Source organism: Netta rufina (genome assembly GCF_964035555.1).
Source record: "Netta rufina genome assembly, chromosome: 26".
Taxonomy (NCBI): domain Eukaryota; kingdom Metazoa; phylum Chordata; class Aves; order Anseriformes; family Anatidae; genus Netta; species Netta rufina.
In genome coordinates, this window is record NC_140150.1 from 453,692 (window position 1) to 470,281 (window position 16,590).

Sequence of the window (16,590 nt, forward strand, 5' to 3'; positions counted from 1 at the left end):
GAATCAGCTCAATAATGTATATGTACTTCAAAATTGTACATTAAAGCTTGTTAAATTTTTTAATATCTTTGAGTAATAAAATAGAAATAACCTTTAAAAATATAATTTACTTTCATTATTAAGGCCACTCTTTATTTTTTTTTGCATTCATGGAAATATAACAGACTGACCAGTTTTACTTCCATTACTGTTCAGTTTTGCTTGTTGAGTCTTGTATTTTATCCCAGTGCTGGAAATATTTTGTAGGAGGATTTGAAATTCAAACAGAAGAAGTTGCTTTCATTGCAATTGAAGACATAGCAGTCTGTGTCTTTGTCTTAAATTTTTCATAACCTTGTTTTCATAAAAGCCGAACTTGAGGTTGAAATGCACTGAGGAAGGGTTCCTTTAACCCTTGGCTTCTGCTTATTTTTTTTCAGGCTTTATATTGTTATCATTACTGTCACAAAATTAGCACTGGGTAAGAAAGGAAGCCATCAGGAAAGGGAATTAAAATAGCACTTGCTATTAGCATCACTCAAACATAAAAGAATGCCAGAAATGATTAAGATCTCATCTGTCTGTCTCTGGGTTAGTGAGTCAGGCTTGTGTGCCTGAGAGGTAGATGGTCCTGGTAACATCAGTCTGTGGTGAATATTAATGAAAATTGTCAAACATGCAGTAGAGAATTGTTGTGGACATATCACATGTGAAAAAGCGTTTTCTCTTGCTGCCCGAGTGATCATTTAAAAGCTTGTCATCAGAAGCCCTCTGTAGCACAGGGTGTCACTTGGGCTGTTTGCTAGATGCAGGCATAAAAAGCACTGACATTTCAGTTCTACTGCTCTGGATCTAGGACTTCATGAGCAGTGTGCAGAAGGGGCATCCTCCCTGTCCCTGGATTTCCTGCTTGTGATCAAAGTGATTTGGGAAAAAGCGTATCTCCTGAAACACTCATCCATGTGCTGGACTGAATCATTTAGTTACTTCAGTCTACAAAGAAAAAAGGCTGTACACCCCTGGCATTAATGCTTTCATGACATTCACAGTCTAAGAACCATATGTGAAGCCCTGCTCAGTCAGCAGAAAGATGCTTGAAACACTTCAGAGGGGGTTTGAACTGGGCCCTGTTTTTTTTCTGAACATGCACCCAACCTACCAGGCAGGCAGGCACACATCGAACACAGGAGCAAGGAATTCTTACATCCGATTACAAACTATTCCTATTATTAAGAAAAAATGTAATCCAGAAAGTAGCCCAACGGAGATAATATACTAAGGTCTTCAGGGTGTGAGAGGTACAGCAGTGGTTTGGGGCAGTGGTTCTGGGTCTCTGGGTTGCACAGGGAGCAGAGCAGGAGCATCGCAGGGGCACAGGGAAGGTTAGAGGGGGTGCTACCAAAGCTCAGGGGAACACAAAGGTTTGCACCCACAGTGAGGACACCCCAATGACCAGTGCACATTTAAAAACAACATTACCTGACAAATCTGCACCTTGCAAGAGTTGCTTTTGCTCACGATTCAGAACGGTGAAAGGCTCTTAAACATTGCTTAATTTCACTTCATCAGGGAAAACAAGGAGGAAGGCAAAGAAAGAGGGGGGATGCCCAAATTATGTAATGCCTTTGTGGGCCAAAGAGTGTGGTTGTGTGAGAAAGGAGAGCACTTGGCAAAACCAGCTGATCATCCCATTATCAAGGCACCTGCCATCAAGTGAACTCGCTTCTCTTCCGCGATCAGGGGACGGCGTTTCCTGAGTTCCTGTTTCTGAAGTGTCCCGTTGCCTGCTCCGCCTCTCTGAGCGCCAGCGGCAGAGCAGGAGGGAGGAATTTACCAGTTCAAGAGGTGTGATGGCCTCTCGCTTTGCAAGCTTATTGTATCCCCGGGTGGGAGCTCAGCTCTTCGTGAAGGGGTGGGAGCGAGGAGGCTGTCCGGGAGGGTTTGCGGCACTCAGGCTCACAGCGCTGTCTGGGTCTCTGAGCGGAACATGCTTCCAAACATCTCCTATAGGGCACACAAGGCATGCTGTGTTAGGGCTGGTGCCACGGCAGGGCATGAACCCAGCAGGTGATTCAGTCACACAGAGAAACGCCTGCAGGAGCTCCTGCCCTTCCCTGACCTCAGGGATTTTCAATTATTTTTGAAGCTCATTTTTCAAAGAATTACTGTTGCCAGCAATTTGCCTGGCAGTGGTGCATGGGATTTCCCATCTGACCTATCCCAGTCACCACTTCTGGCTTCCACCTTATGTCCACAGCAGAAGAAGGGACCCCTGGCGCTGGGACTAACCTCCTCCAAGTTCCTGAACTCTGAGCTGCTTTCATCCACAGACTCGTCATAGATGGAGAGCTCCGTCTGGTTCGGCCTCTGTGCAGGAAACAGTCAAATTCTCAAATTAGCAGAGTGCAGGGACAAAAGATATGGAAGAAATGACTAAGCCAGGCTTAGAACCACCACATGTGCCCAGAGGGAAATGCCCAGGCAGAAGGGGCACAGGGAGAATCCCGTTTCTGCTCCTTATCTCCTCTGACTGAGCTGGTGCTTACCTATCACTCCGCAGAGATATGGGATACCTTAACTTACTCTGACGAGATAACCGACTAACACTGCCCTGGTTCCAGCTCCAGTTATCGTGCAATAAACTAATCCATGTTTGGGGAAACAACCTGTCTGACCCTGTGTTGTCAGCATGTGCTACATTCCTTGGCCTTTTCTCCTCCCTCCGCGGGAAGCACTCCTGGATGCTGGGGCTGTTCAAGGTGCACGTGCTTTGCCTCCATTTCTGAAGGCCACATTCTGCCCTTGGTGGAACTGCATGCTCCAGCCAATGCCAAACAGAGGGCATAGACCTGGCACGGCTCTTTTGGCTTCTGCAGGCTGGGACAATGTTTATCTCCCAGCTTGGGCTTTGCAGAAAACATTTACACTTCCAAGTTTCCATTGAAAGCAACTCAGTCAGCAGGGACTTGGCTCATTTGTGAGAATTAGGATATTAAACATGTTGTTGGATTTAAACCTTTGCCACCTGAGATAAACAAGAAACTTTTCTATGTGCAATAACGTGTTGTTCTTCCTTTGTGCTGGTGTGGTGTATGGACCTGATAGTACAGCGCTGTGAGATAGAGAAGGAGCAAACCAGGAGCAAATGTTACCTCTTCTAAGATGGGCGGGTGGACGACTTCTTTGATATTTGCCAGTGCAAACAGAACAGCGTCATGGATAGTCAAGAAGATGTGTTTTTGGTCCAGGCCTCCTTCTTCAAAGACTCCACCTGTGCTAATGTCGTTGTACACCTGAGCTGAAGAAGGAAGGGTACATGAACCAGGATGAAACCAAAGAAGGAAGCCTTTGAAAAAGAATGTGGCAGATGGTGGTCCTCTGAGCTAAAGCAATGCCAGGATGCATAGGGAAGAAAGGTTTGCAGCAGAAATTATTCCATTTCTAGTCTTCTTCTATATACCAAATATGGACATTTTGCTATTGTATCACTTCCCGAATGAAAGAACCTATTTCACAGAGAGAGCAGTGTTTCTTCTTGCTTTCTTCTGTTCTTTCACCTGTTCTTGTTTGGTCCAACAAGGGGATGACAGCTAGTACAGTTTACGTAAGGATAAAAAAAAAAAGACCAAAATGGGGGAAGGTCACATGGAAATTTGCTCTTCATGGATTCTTACCATGCACGTTGGCCAAAAACACTTTAATCCCAATCTTCTGGTAACTGGAACACAGCTAGAAGAGACGGGAGGGGAGAGAGAGTATTAATAACACTGCTGCTCCAGCTTTGCATTTATACGTGAAGTCTTATCCAAGGCTTTACACGTGTCCTGGGAATGCTGAAGGAGAAACTCACACAAACCTTCTATTGAGGAGGGTAAACACCTTTATCTGCACTGCACAAGGGAGTGGAAGGTACCTGGGTGGTAAGCAGCTTGTCTGCGTTCGCAGCAGAGGACTAACCTTGCCCAGGGCTTTTGTGCCCATGAGGTCAACAAAGCACACCCCGCTCATGTCCAGGATGATGGTGTGGAAGCTGACATAGGGTGGTGCCGTGGCCATAGGGTCAACATCTGCTGTGGGCATGATGCTGAAGGTGCTTCCTTGCAGGCTGGTGGTGCTGCCCAGCTCCCCGGAGCTGTGCACCTGCCCGGCACCATTGGCAGGCGGGCGGAACGTGACGTAAGAGATGCTGGCACCGTTAGCAGTCGTCTGGTTGTTGTTGGTATCTGTTGGAGAGGTGCTTTCAAAGTCTTTCTGGAGCTCTTGCAAAGACAAGGTCTAGAGGAAGGCAGAGGAACATGGGCAGGGTAGAATTGCTGCTGTTTGTGAACCAGTGCTGCAATAAATGCTTTTTCTTATACCCAAATACATGCGGGACCTCTGCAGACACTGAGCACAGCTATCAGCACAGCTATCAGCACAGGCCAAGATCCAGACGCTGAATTCACCTTAAGCATTCAGCGGCGTGAAGTGTTAATCTGGGCTAACTCCAGCCTGGTGCTGAACTCAGTGTCCCTTGGGAGTGCAGGTTAATTTGAAATGATTCCTGTTCACAAGCGTCGAGATTGCTCAGCAGTGCAAACCCATGAAGCTGGGATGACTGGGAAATGTGTTCCACAAGGGAAGGGTTCTGAAGCTGGCAGAGGTGTACCCTTAGAGAAACAGGTACATCCTTAGACAAACAGGGCAAGCCCGGTTTCCAGTAAATTGTTCACCCTGCTCCCATTCTAGCTATCTCTACAGCCTTCCCACTCCCAGCCATTTCCAATTCTCCTGCACCTTCAGGTTTGGGTGTTGGGAGGAATGGAGCTGTGGGTGGGAAGGGAAGGATGCAGGCAGTAGTAAATGTGATGAGGAAGAGAGTGCAAACCCTGTGTCGAGAGGAGCTATTTGATGTGGAGCTGGAGAGCTTGTTCAGCAACATGGAGACCCAGGCGGAGTTACCTTGTTCTGCCTCAGTAAGAATTTCGGCAGCTTTGTTGGTGGTTGCGCTGTCCCCTTTTCCTGCCGCTTCACATATTTCTTCCTGGCTAAGTACACTTTACCCGGATCCACCCCGGTCTGTGGAAAAAAAAAAGAGGGTTTTCTCTGAAAAAGCCTGCTCAGCCCCAGAGGCAGGGAGTCTTCCCCGTGCTGTCCCAGCCCGCGGCACGTGGTGCAGTTTGGCAGCAGCTCTACACCAGCATGAGATGATCGTGGTGACAACCACACAGCCACAGCCCCAGTGGCACAGGGTGCCAGCACGTGCAGGGAGAGGACACGTGCAGCAAGGAGACTCTGCTTTGGCAGAGCTCAGAGGAGGAGACTTGCCAAGATTCAGGCATAGCCTCTAAAATGAGATCCAAAATCAGAAAATCAGAGAGACGAGAGCGGAAGAATAGAGCATGGATGCGACGATCTTTCATGATGATCCTTGGCTTAATTATCTCAGCCTGGCATGGCAGAAGAAAGCAAGGGCTGTTTGGGATAGGCTGCAAGCAAAAATCTTTCAGGACATTACTCACCTTGGCTATGATCTTCTCCCGGAATATCTCTGAGTTGGCAAAATACAGTGGCGAGCAGTAGGTCACGATCTTAATCCCGTTAAGCTCATGTACCTGCAACAGAGACGGGAACTCAAACCCGGTCCGGAGGGGCATGCATGGGGTGCTGGGTGCCTGGGGGTCTGTGCATCAGGTAACTGGGAGGGTGAGCTGGGGAGCAGCTCGCCTGCAGCCCCAAAACCAGCAGCAAACAGCCTTGCGAAGGCAAAAACTTGGACATGGGCTTCCTGACTGTGCTGGTATCAGAGGCAAAGAAACACATTTCCTCTGAGGGTATTTTTGTTTCTGCTTACCTTGTTGTAGGCTTTTGGGTTCTTGTAGATGTCCGTGGAGGTTACTTGGCCCAGGGCAGAACCGTTCCGGCTGGGAGAAAAATCCGACCAGAATTAGAGTGGAAGTCGCAGAGGAAGAAAACTGCCCCCAGTTCATAAACCCCACCAGGATCTGAAACTTTGCTTTATGAAAGCACTCAGCTTTCAGCCCTGTGGAGGCCAAGTGGATGCTGGCAGAACAGAGCCAGCCCCTGGGACAGCCTCATTCCCCAGGTGAAGCTCCTGGCACGGGGCTGCAGGGCTTTCAAATGGGTCCCGGGGCTGGCTGCAAGCCTTGCTTTGGGTCCACGCTGGGGCTGGCTGGCTGCACTTGAGATCCCAGTCTGGGAGGTGTTAATAAAGGAATTCCATCTATTAAAACAGTGTGGCTCTGCACATATACGGGGCTCTTTCTTCTTACAGGCAGGATTTTCTGCTGAGAACTATGCAGGCAGCTTTTCTTGTTGAGGTAAATGCCGCCCGACACCCCCCTGCCTTGGGATGTGCACATCATTACCCATGCGCAGGAGTGGGAATGCAGGCAGTAAATTAGCGCCTGCCATTCCTGTTTGCACATTCCAGGGGCAGGGAGGACACCTGCACTCCCCCAGGCTCCTGCTGCACGTTCCTTCAAAACCCGGGCCAGAGGTCGCTTATAAAAATAACCCGTCACTTGTTCTGTATCTAGGAGATGTTCCTTCTCTTTAGGTCTTTGGAGGGCAATACTCACAACTGGGTATGGAAAACCACAACCAACACGGAAAATCCAACGCCCACAGCGACTCCGTAGGGCAGGCTCAGGAAGAAGGCGGACAGGAAGCTCACCAGCCAGACCAGCTGCAGAAAGAGAAGGGCATGGCATGTCCTGCTGGGCCAGGGGCTGCAGCACAGCGCTGGACGGAGAATGGCTCGTGCCATCCAGGACCCAAAGAACTACCCAGCTGAGCTGATCAGAAGAGCGGGGCCCAAATTCTGCAATTATTCTAATTGTGCATCTTACTGCATGCTTCGCTGTGAAGCATCGTTGCTGGGAACCCTGCCAGAAGCCCCAGTTTTTCAGCTGTACTAGCAGCCGGTGCAATTCTTCATAGCTGCGTGACCTCCTGTCACTCACTCGGTTCAAAAAGCACCAAGAAAAGGCTCCTGCAGATCAGACCATCTGCTGCTCAGTAGCTGCTCCCACCCCCAGGAAGGCTCCTGCTGTCAGTCAGAGTGTTTCAGAAGGAATGAGCATCTACGTGAAACCATCAGGGCGCCTGCTATAAATGACCTGAACACAGAGCAGATTTGATGACAAAGTATGACAGAGCATACCAAAACCTGCTCCACCTCTCGGCTCAGAGCTCCGTCATTTGTCATTTTTATCTATTAGCACTTGAGCATCTCCCTCCACGTGAAATTAGTCCTGCCTGAGTGTATAAATATGCCTTCTGAGAATTATTATCAGGGGATTATAAACCCATCCTCAAGATTATTAATAGCTAACTTTGACCTCGGTCAAATCAGGGTAATTTTGATGACTTCAGCATCTTAATATCAGATTAAGGATGATGCATATAAATGTGAGTAAGGGCTTCTTTCCATCCACACTTGGCACTGGACTGTGCCTCCGGAGCAGTCCCCACTGTTCGTGCTGAAACACAACTTGAGGTAATGGACACCAATCTGCTGACATCACCCAGAAGAGGTGTCCTCAGTTTGGGACGGGAAGGACACTGAATCTAGTTCAAATACCAGGCAGATTAAGGTCAGGGGAATGCAGTTCACTCCAATGGCATCTGCCCAGTCCCTGCGCTCTCTGCACCTGCAGGCAGCTCATGGTTGCTGCTAGCAAAAACACTGGTAGTGGGTCCTGGGCACACCACACATCACTGTGCAGCCTTATTGCAAGCGCTGGTGAAGGGCAGCAACTTCCCCTGCCCACACATGGGGTGCGAGGGCTTCTCTGGAGAAGCCTCCCTAGGGCTTTGCCCAGCTGACAAACATCCAGCCTCTCTGCCAGGCATCATTAAAACTTGTGGTGTTTAACTTGCTGAGCACAGTTCCTGGCAGAGGGCTGGACGCACAATCCTGCCCCAAAGCATCTTCCCATCAGTGACTTTCTCTCTGCTGAGCCTGCTCTGCTGTAACGGTGCCAGCGGGGCCCTCGCACATCCCTGCTCCAGCCCGGCTGCGGCACCACCTCAGCACTGCCAAATTTCTGCAGCTCGTGTCCCGAGCTAGAGCTAGAGCCTTCACACCACATCCACACAGCTTGGCCAGCACTGCTAGCCCATCTCTCCCCCGGCAGCTGTTTGAGCAGTGTTTCGGGAAAGCTCTTGATGAGTCAGGTCAGCCCCTTTGGACTCCTGATTCCTCCGATAAGGCAGGGTGTCGGGACCCGGCAGGATATTGGCTCAGTGTCCACACACACCACTCAGCCGTGGGAGCCCTGTTCAAACACTGTCTTTTTATGTCAGACATTTCCAAATTCCGTTCTCACTCCCCCACACCCCCCGCCTGGGTTTATACATCAACCAGTGCCTGGAGTCCTTATCGCAGCGAAGGGCTCTCCTCGCCCTGGAGGGCTATTGTGTGAGTTTTTAAGTCATGACTCCCAGATATTGAGCAGGGCCGGTTTGGCTAGTTCTGGGCAAACAGGCTCCTGCACTTGATTGGCATTTAAACAGAGCAGGTAATAGTTCAGGCCTCCGTGATATGTGCGCTGAGCAGCTCGGCCAGGCGAGGCAGAGCTGGGGGCACCGGCGCGAAGCCCACCTCCCCCGGCTGCCACCAGGGGTTCTCCACCCAGCCCCAGGCACTCACGCAGTCCAGCTTGCTCTTCTTCCACAGGTAGAAGGGGTCGGCCAGCTGCTTGAGGGAGTTCTTCAGGTTCACGGCAATGAGGGCTCCCAGGACGGACTGGGAGGAGAGGGCACAGTGTCAACGCTGCGGCCACACCGCATTTTGGAGCAGCTTTCCCAGCCCGGCAGCACCTCCCGCCCTCAGCCCAGTGGCCACAAGGGAATAGGAAAGCTCACAGAGATCATATTTGGAGCATAACGGTTTTGGAGCATAACTGCTGCAGACAGGACCCCAGCCCACAGCAAACCCCGCTGTTCACAGGTTTGTGTTGTGGTTTTCTAGTTCGCTCGGCAGGTTGGGGATGTGATGCCGTGGCCGCGCTGTTTGCACATTTGTTCGTGTTACCTTTGGAAGGGGTTCAAGGTAGATCCCCAGGGCCAGCATAGTCACCATTACCACCATTGCCACAAAGAAACTTGCCACCTGCAAAAAGAAAAAAAAGGGAGAAACCACATCATTAAATCCTGGGTCCTCCAAAATCCCCTCCTGGTCATTGCTTCAGCCAGCACTGGAGCTGGGCGCTGCAGCACTGGTCGTGAGCAGTGGTTTGCCTCTGAGAAACAGGCTGGGATTTCACAGATCTGAGAAAAAAATGGAAAAATCTGAGAAAACCCATTTGTGACCAATACAACAAACAACCCAGACAAAACGTGGGGCTTTTGGGGAGCAGGTTTTGCATTTGATAACAACGTGAAGCGCTCATAGGGAGCTTCTCCAGACCTGCAGCAGCGATGTCAGGCTGGCAGGGTGCACCTCTGCCGGGGTTTGTGTTCAAAGTGGGTCATGCAGGGAAGAGAGGAGGGGGAAGAACCAACCTGTGATTTCCCTCCTGCCCCATCCACAGCGAGGGTGACGGAGAGCGCGCAGCAGATGACGTGGATTTTGAAGAAGGATCCGAAGAAGTTACTGCAGCCCAGGGCCAGCATTTCCTGTGGAGATGGGGGAACACGGTGAAGGCGGCCGAGCTGCCAGGCAGGAGAGGATGAACCTGGGCTGGGCTCTGCGTGGCAGAAACTCCCCAGGGCCTCCAGCAGCCCTGCTGGCAGCACTCTGCCCCCGGGGAGAGGACAGGCTCTCTGCGGAGTGTCCCAGACCCGCTTCTTCCAGGAAGAGCTGGGATGGTGCTGCCATGGCAGGGAAACCTGGAAGCACCGTGCCGCATGAACACTTGTCATCTGTTGACACGCTAAGGGCAGGGCTTCGTGGCTGTTCCTGAAAGCTACCACTGTGCCAGCGATGACAGGAGAGGATTATTTAATGTCCTGCCTGTCGCAGTATCTGGGTGACACACCAGGAATCCAGGTCTTTCTCTGCTCAGAAAGCAGTGCATGTGCCTCGCTGTGCCCCAACATCCTGCAAAAATGCCATCGGGGCCAGCACTTGGGGCTGAAGCCTCAGCTCTGGAGGGAAGGCAGATCAGAAAGCTGAACCTACATCTTCCTACCCTTTGTCAGCCTCTCTCCCTCCTGTTAGGAAATGGATCCGCCACATCCTTTCGGCCCCTGCCTGGCAAGCCGCCACGTGCACGGGAGCAGCACGTAGGTTTTTACGCAGGGTGCATCTGCAAGCTTCCCCCTCGTGCAGGGAGGTCTTCCCTTCACGCCTGAGAGCCAGGGGAACATTCCTCGCCTGCGTCCCTCCAGAGCAAGCATTACCTGGTTGGGGTCCACGTCATAGCCGTGCTTGGCTGCCAGGGTCCTCCCCATGGCCAAGTTGATCACGTAGCCCACGATGGCCAGCGAGAAGGCCGTGCCGATCATGTCCTTCCACTTGCTCACCATGGGCAGGGTTGGGGCTGGGAACCTGCACGCAGAGCAGAGGCGAGAGGCGGTTGGGGCACCAGTGTTGGAGGCAGGGGGTGAGAAGCACACGGGTTCAGGATTGATGTCTAAACATGTCCAAACCGTGGCTGGGGTCAGAGGATGGGGGCATTGTGTAACGGGGCCTAGCAGCGCTGCCTGGCAGTCCTGGAAGGGGACTGTCATGCAGCAGGGAGGGGTTTTCCAGGCTGCAGAATGAGGAGGAGGAAATGAAATTATTTGGATGGTGAGTCAGAGGTGCACATGCACTTACCCCATGCTGATCTTCCCAACTACTGGCATGTTGTACTTCTCAGGCATCTGAAAGCTGCCAGAGATTGCAGTCGCAACTATTACCTGGACATACAGAGAATAAACAAGCGGTAAGCAGAAAGAGCATGAACTCTTTTGGAAGCACTACACCTACTCTTCTGGGGCTGACAGTAGAAAATCAGCACCAAATTCAGGCTGGGACAGGAGGGAACGTCCCCAGAAAGGGTTATGTTCCTGATCCCTGGCACCACCAGGATGCTGGTACGGTCTAAGAGGGATGAGCTGGGTGTCGGAGGCATCCTCCACAAAGGTGCCCCAACTTGTGATCCATGTGGGGTCACAGCGTATTGTGTGTGCAGATGCTGTGCAGGGGTGGCTTTGGTGTCCCAGGGGTGGCTTTGGTGTCCTGGGGCTGGGAGGGTCTGGGAACCCCCCGGAGGTCCGAGGGACAGCTCACGCCTCACTTACGATGATGATCTCCATGGGGATGGGCATCCGGATCTTTTTCATGTACTTGAGGTTGAGCTCCTTGACAACGATCAGGAGCACAGCACTGACCAAGGCATAGATCAGGGAGGCCACGTTGGTTTGGGGCAGGCCTTTACAAATGTCAATGAATGTCTAAAGGGGAGAGAAGAGAAGAAGGTGTCACAGGGAACCTGAGACTCTGGGCAGTGCGATCAGCACAGTGGAGAATGCTCATTACTGTAATTGCCTGCAAACACCTTGAGATGTCTGGGGGTGAGGGAAGTGCTAGAAGTCCTGCTGCTGGGAGATCAGCAGCCAGCCCTGGCTCTGTGCAGTTTGGTTAAATGCAGCTCTAGCTGCGTGCATGGAGGATGCATCTAGGGAAGATGCAGAAAAGCCCAGGAATGGGAAAACCTACCCACAGAAGTTTCTGTTGCTATCAGTTGTGCAAACCTCTTGTTGTAAAGCAGCATGGTTCATATTCTGCCCAAATCCCAGCCCCACTTTGTTATCTCTGCTCACACCCCACCAGGCAGGAGCTCAGCTATGACTGCAGGTGAGCCGCGGGGGCAGCAGCGCAGTGCAGCCGGGTTCCCCCTCCCTCCACCCTCTCCTCCTCTCCCCAGCCCAGTTTCCCCAGCAGAGGTGGCTGTGGTGCCTGCGGTGTGGTGGTCACGGGGGGAGGAGGTGCAGGGAAGGCCCCTGCCCAGAGCACCCACTTACATAGACGATAGCTAAGGGCCCGGTGTAAGATGGGACCGTCAAGCCGAAGACGTACTTGAGCACGGAGATGAGGATCTGCAGCCCTGCTGCTGTCATGAAGCCCCTGATGAAAGACTCTGAGAGGTAGATAGCAACAAAGCCAAACTGCACGAATCCCAGGCACAGCTAGGGTAGGACAGACAAGGAGTTGTTAGAAATGTGCCAGCCTGAAAACGTGAGGTGCAGAGCCTGCAGGGATGGGCTGCGCGGGGCGGTGGGGAGGGAGAATTGCTGTAGGACAGGAGGGATGTTGTAGGGATGTTGTCCCTGGCTGCAGTCCTGTCCCAGGGCTGGCCAGCCTTTGGCTGTTCTGCTGGGAGAGCTCACACCAAGACCGCAGCTGGGGCAGGACCCCCTCAGGCATCACCCCTGGTGCAGTGGGGCCACGTCCAGCTCCTGCGCCCACCCCTCGCCTCTGCTCCGGATGAGTCCCTGCGGGTCAGCTTTGGCCAGGGGACAGAGCAGGGGTGGTGCAGAGCCCTTACTTGTATGATGGCTGTCAGGCAGGCTAGCGTGGCAGAGATCTCCAGCCTGGCCGCTTCCAAGGCTGTGGTGTTGACGCCAGTCTCGTTGTGGGTGAAGTACTGGAAGTCTGACTCCGGAGCCAGCTCGTTGCAGACGTTGCCGACGATAATGCTGATGACTGCAAAAGTACCTTCAGCACAACACAGTGAGGTCAGGGCTTTGCTCTGGAGCGTCCTGCCCAGGAAAGCACTCAGACGTGTCAGGCTGTCCAGAGTGAGTTGCCCAGCCCATCACCGCAGCGCAGGAACTGGGGACACTGTGAGCCCCGAGGACCGACCCTGCCCAAACATCTCTATCCTGACACACACCGAGTGTTCCCATCCCATCTGCTGCCCCGTGCAAGTAATTACTCCACAGCCTCTTACCTGGGACCATCTGATGGATACCGCCAAGGAAGAGGTATGTTAGCAGGGGGAAGAAGGAGGAGTAGAGCCCATTGACGGGAGGAAGGTTGGCTAGCAGCGCGAAAGCCATCCCTGGGGAGCAGAAGGGGAAGGGGTGGGTGAGCCAGGTCTGAGCAGACTGGGGATGCTCACAGCCCCAGAGCTGTGCATCAGCTCCAGGAAGGTGCTGTGGCCAGCACAGGCACTGCTTTCCAGGCAGAGCATGGGACAGAGAGGGCAAGGGAGGCCTCCACAGAGATATGTAGGGACCAGCAGGAGGCTGAGCTTGGGTTTGTACATGCCAGCCATAAAGTAGGTAACCCCCACAAACTGGGTGTCCATTCCCGTCTGCAATGTGCTGTCCTCTCCTGGACACCCAGAAAGTTGTTGCTCCTCACCTTGTGGCACTTGAATCGTCCCCGCACTGAGCCCACCGAGGACATCAGGCAAAACGTAGTCCTTAATTTTATACTTGGGAAGCCACGCGAGTATTGGGAAAAGGCTGAAGAGGAAGAGCTTCAATCTGGAAGCTGAACACCTAGAGGAGACAAACAAAAATATGCAAAGTCAAGAAAAGCAAGCAATCGGGGAAATGAGCAAGGAAGGAAGGAGGCAAGGAAAAATCTTCCTGGGAATGTCTCAATATTTCTCCCACACCAAAGCCCGAGCCCCGTGTTTGGGGCACAGCCTGTCCCTGTAAGTGCAAGGCTCCTCCAGCTAATTGCTGCCCGTGCCATGCAGGATTACTGTGGGGCCACTCCTGACTCACTGGGAAGTCCCTGGTGCTGCCACAGCTCTGAAGGATTTGGCTGCCCAGTTTCTGGAGGCTTTGTTTCAAGCACAAAGGGGTAGGGGAGCTGTGAGCTGAACCGCAGCTCAGAGATTCCCGGGGTGAAAAAGGTGAAATTTTGCAGGTGCTTGGTCAAAAAAAACCAAGTGTGTCTGAGGAAGAAGATTGTTTCTGAGCATGCAGCTTCTCACATCCCTGCCTGCCGACCTGCAGCTCTCCCCTTCCCTGTTCCGCTGCCTTTGCTTTCCAGGGAGTGGAGCTACATTTCCAGGACAGCTATCAGCAGGATTATTCATCTTTCTTTAAGGAAAGCTGGTACTATTTTTAATCAGAAAGCTGATAAAAGGAAATCCCAGCTGAAAAGATTCAAGCAGTAGTCCACACGCCCATATCTACATCGCAATTTATACTTTTGTTGTTGTTGTTGTTGTTGTTATAAATAAAATGTGGAGGACAGAAGCACAGATCCCAAATGCACGCAGTGCAAAGCGTTCCGCTTGTTTGCTTTATAGCGTAACAGCTGGGGCAGTGAAAAGAGCAACCAGTTTCACTTGCTGCGGCATGATTTGCATTTCCCCGGTGTCTTTCATACATCAAAGCCCTGCAGACCATGGAGAAGGTTTCCCAGGATAAAAATGGGAACTATGTCCCCAGGTCCAAATTATATCCCATTTCCAGACCCAATCTGGTTTAGCTTTGCCCCAGGAGCAGCTACAGGATTCTGCATTACCTGAAAAGGTTTCTCAACTTCTCCCCAATGGGGTAACTTCTGCTTTTCTTCTCGAACTCTTCATCAAAGAGGCTGACAGAATATGCAGGACGTTCGATGACATAGCGGGGTCTGGCGTGGCTCATCTCTGGATCATTTAAATTTTTTTTCCCAGAAAAAAAAAAAAAAAAGAAAAAAGAAAAACCAAGAATGTGAGTGGAGCTGGCCCCACCTGCAGTATAACAGACCGGACACCTCCAGCGTCTGGGAGCCCTCCCCGAACATCTCCACCCTAAATAGTTTCCCCGTGGCGCAGAGGCAGGCCCTGGGAGTGGCTTCCCAGCACTGGGGGCTGCTGCTCCCCGGCCCCGCGAGCCCTCACCGGCTGTTTCGGGGTGATGCCAATGAGCGATGCCGCGTGGAGGGGACTGCAGTGCCCTGGATTGTCTGGCAGATGAGCATGGGTGTTAATCCCAGCCCTGCCAGTGCCTGCCTTTTTGCCTCGGGCAAGGCACTTGACCTTTCCCGTGCCTCAGTTTCCCCATCCACCGGCAGGGCTGCCAAGGCTGTGCCACGCGAGTGTGCGCCGGCAGATACTGGCACTGAGATTAAAGGCAGTTTCCTCCCGAGGTGTTCCTGTTTCACTGCCCGCTGCGTTCATTTGCATCCAGCAGCCTTCCCAAATTCTTGCTTGCCATGAAAGGCTGTGGACTAGTCCTGGATCTATTCTAGGAAGTGGTGCGGAGGAAGATAACCGTTGCTAATCCATTTCAGTGATGATGATGCCAAAGCATCCTGATGGACTGGTCCTGTGCAGTATCTGGGTCTTGCCAAAGAAGTTGAGGAACTTCAGAGAGCCCTCATTTTACTGTGACCGGCAACTCCTGGGAAGAGGGAGAATCATTGCAAACCGGAGAGTCTGGGGGTGGAGGGAGGAAGTGGTCAGGCACAGCAGAAGGGTATTGGTAATTATTTGTGGCATGGCATGCGTCTAAGTGGGTCATTGCCCAACACAGGAGCAGAAGAGGGGGTGGAAAAAGCTGGTGATTCAGGCAGGAGAGTATATCAAGAAACGACATCCAGGTTTCTGAGAGCGTAAACGGGCCGGATCCTTCCCTCTCCTTTTGACACAGCGAGTGCCACCAAGGTCAGGGCACATCCAGGATGGGTGAACCTTCGTGGGCAGCACCAGCACCCAGCTCAGCTCCCTCCGAGGGGATGGACGAGTGAGCAGCACGGAGCTGAGCAGCCCTGCAGTGCAGGGCCTGGCAGGGAAGCATGATGCACGCAGCCGAAACTTCTTTCGGGGGGAATTTAGGTCAGCGGGATCATTATGGTAATGGGAGCTGATGTTAGGGAAGGGAGGTCATCACCCCCACCGCTGCCGCAGGTGCCTGCGTGGTCACAGGGGCACCGAGTGCACTGTGCTGTGAAACAGCTCCAGCGATGGTGTGTGTGCAGGCTCCGATCCACGCTGCCCTGATTCGGGAGGGTCCCCAGGGCGTCCAGCATGGGGCTGGCTTCGAAGGCCCCGCGAGGTGCCAGGCGAGGCCGTGCTCCCCTCCTCCTGCATCAGCAGCCGCTCGGTCCAGTGCCCTCTGCAGGCACGCACCCGCCGGCATCCCTGCGTCTGCTTCCCAACCAGGGGTGCCCTTCCCAGAGAGATCGCAGCTTTTACCCTTTGGAGGATTGGAGCAGGCTGAGAATAATGATGTCTGGGGCTCTTTTCCACTCCCTACACTGATGCCAGAAGCCCGTCTGCATTTCCCATCGCAGGCTGCACCAGTCCCGTCCCAGCCCCTCTGCTTTCTTCCAGGTTTCCATTTTTCCCTCGTGAATATTTTCTAGCCCTGGTCCAGGCCCTGCAGCAGGCTTCTAAGGGTGACAAAATCCAGCAGAGTTTCTGCTGTATGAGGTCCCTCGGCTTTATTTCTGGGCTCGCCGAGCAGCCTGCCTGCCATCAGACTGAACCAGCCAATTATATCATGGCTCTTTAATGAATTTCTCCTGCTGAGCGAAAGTGCTGGCAATCAGGAAAAATAACAAACAAGGCAAGAATAGAGGGGAAAATACCCCCATGATTAAATTCCATCTTAAACAAACAGGCTGATGATGTCAGCGTCTCGGACAGTCAAGTTCTCGACTTGGCTTATCATTGGCCTTGCCCTAGATCAAACAGCAGGTTAAACCTTTGAGATTTTGGAATT

General features: G+C 52.3%; 1 protein-coding gene across 1 annotated transcript; it reads right to left on the reverse strand.

The window, feature by feature from the left end:
• Positions 1 to 1,935: 1,935 nt before the first annotated feature.
• Positions 1,936 to 14,529, reverse strand: SLC26A9 (solute carrier family 26 member 9; the record flags this gene model as incomplete). Its single annotated transcript, XM_084301903.1, has 20 exons — positions 1,936 to 1,983; positions 2,269 to 2,346; positions 3,132 to 3,277; positions 3,654 to 3,708; positions 3,937 to 4,254; positions 4,921 to 5,037; positions 5,481 to 5,573; positions 5,813 to 5,882; positions 6,561 to 6,667; positions 8,636 to 8,731; positions 9,020 to 9,097; positions 9,490 to 9,603; positions 10,330 to 10,477; positions 10,748 to 10,830; positions 11,215 to 11,367; positions 11,938 to 12,102; positions 12,462 to 12,631; positions 12,867 to 12,977; positions 13,283 to 13,422; positions 14,405 to 14,529. 20 exons carry the CDS (start codon positions 14,527 to 14,529, stop codon positions 1,936 to 1,938), a joined length of 2,415 nt encoding a protein of 804 aa, XP_084158029.1.
• Between the last annotated feature and the right edge of the window lie 2,061 nt (positions 14,530 to 16,590).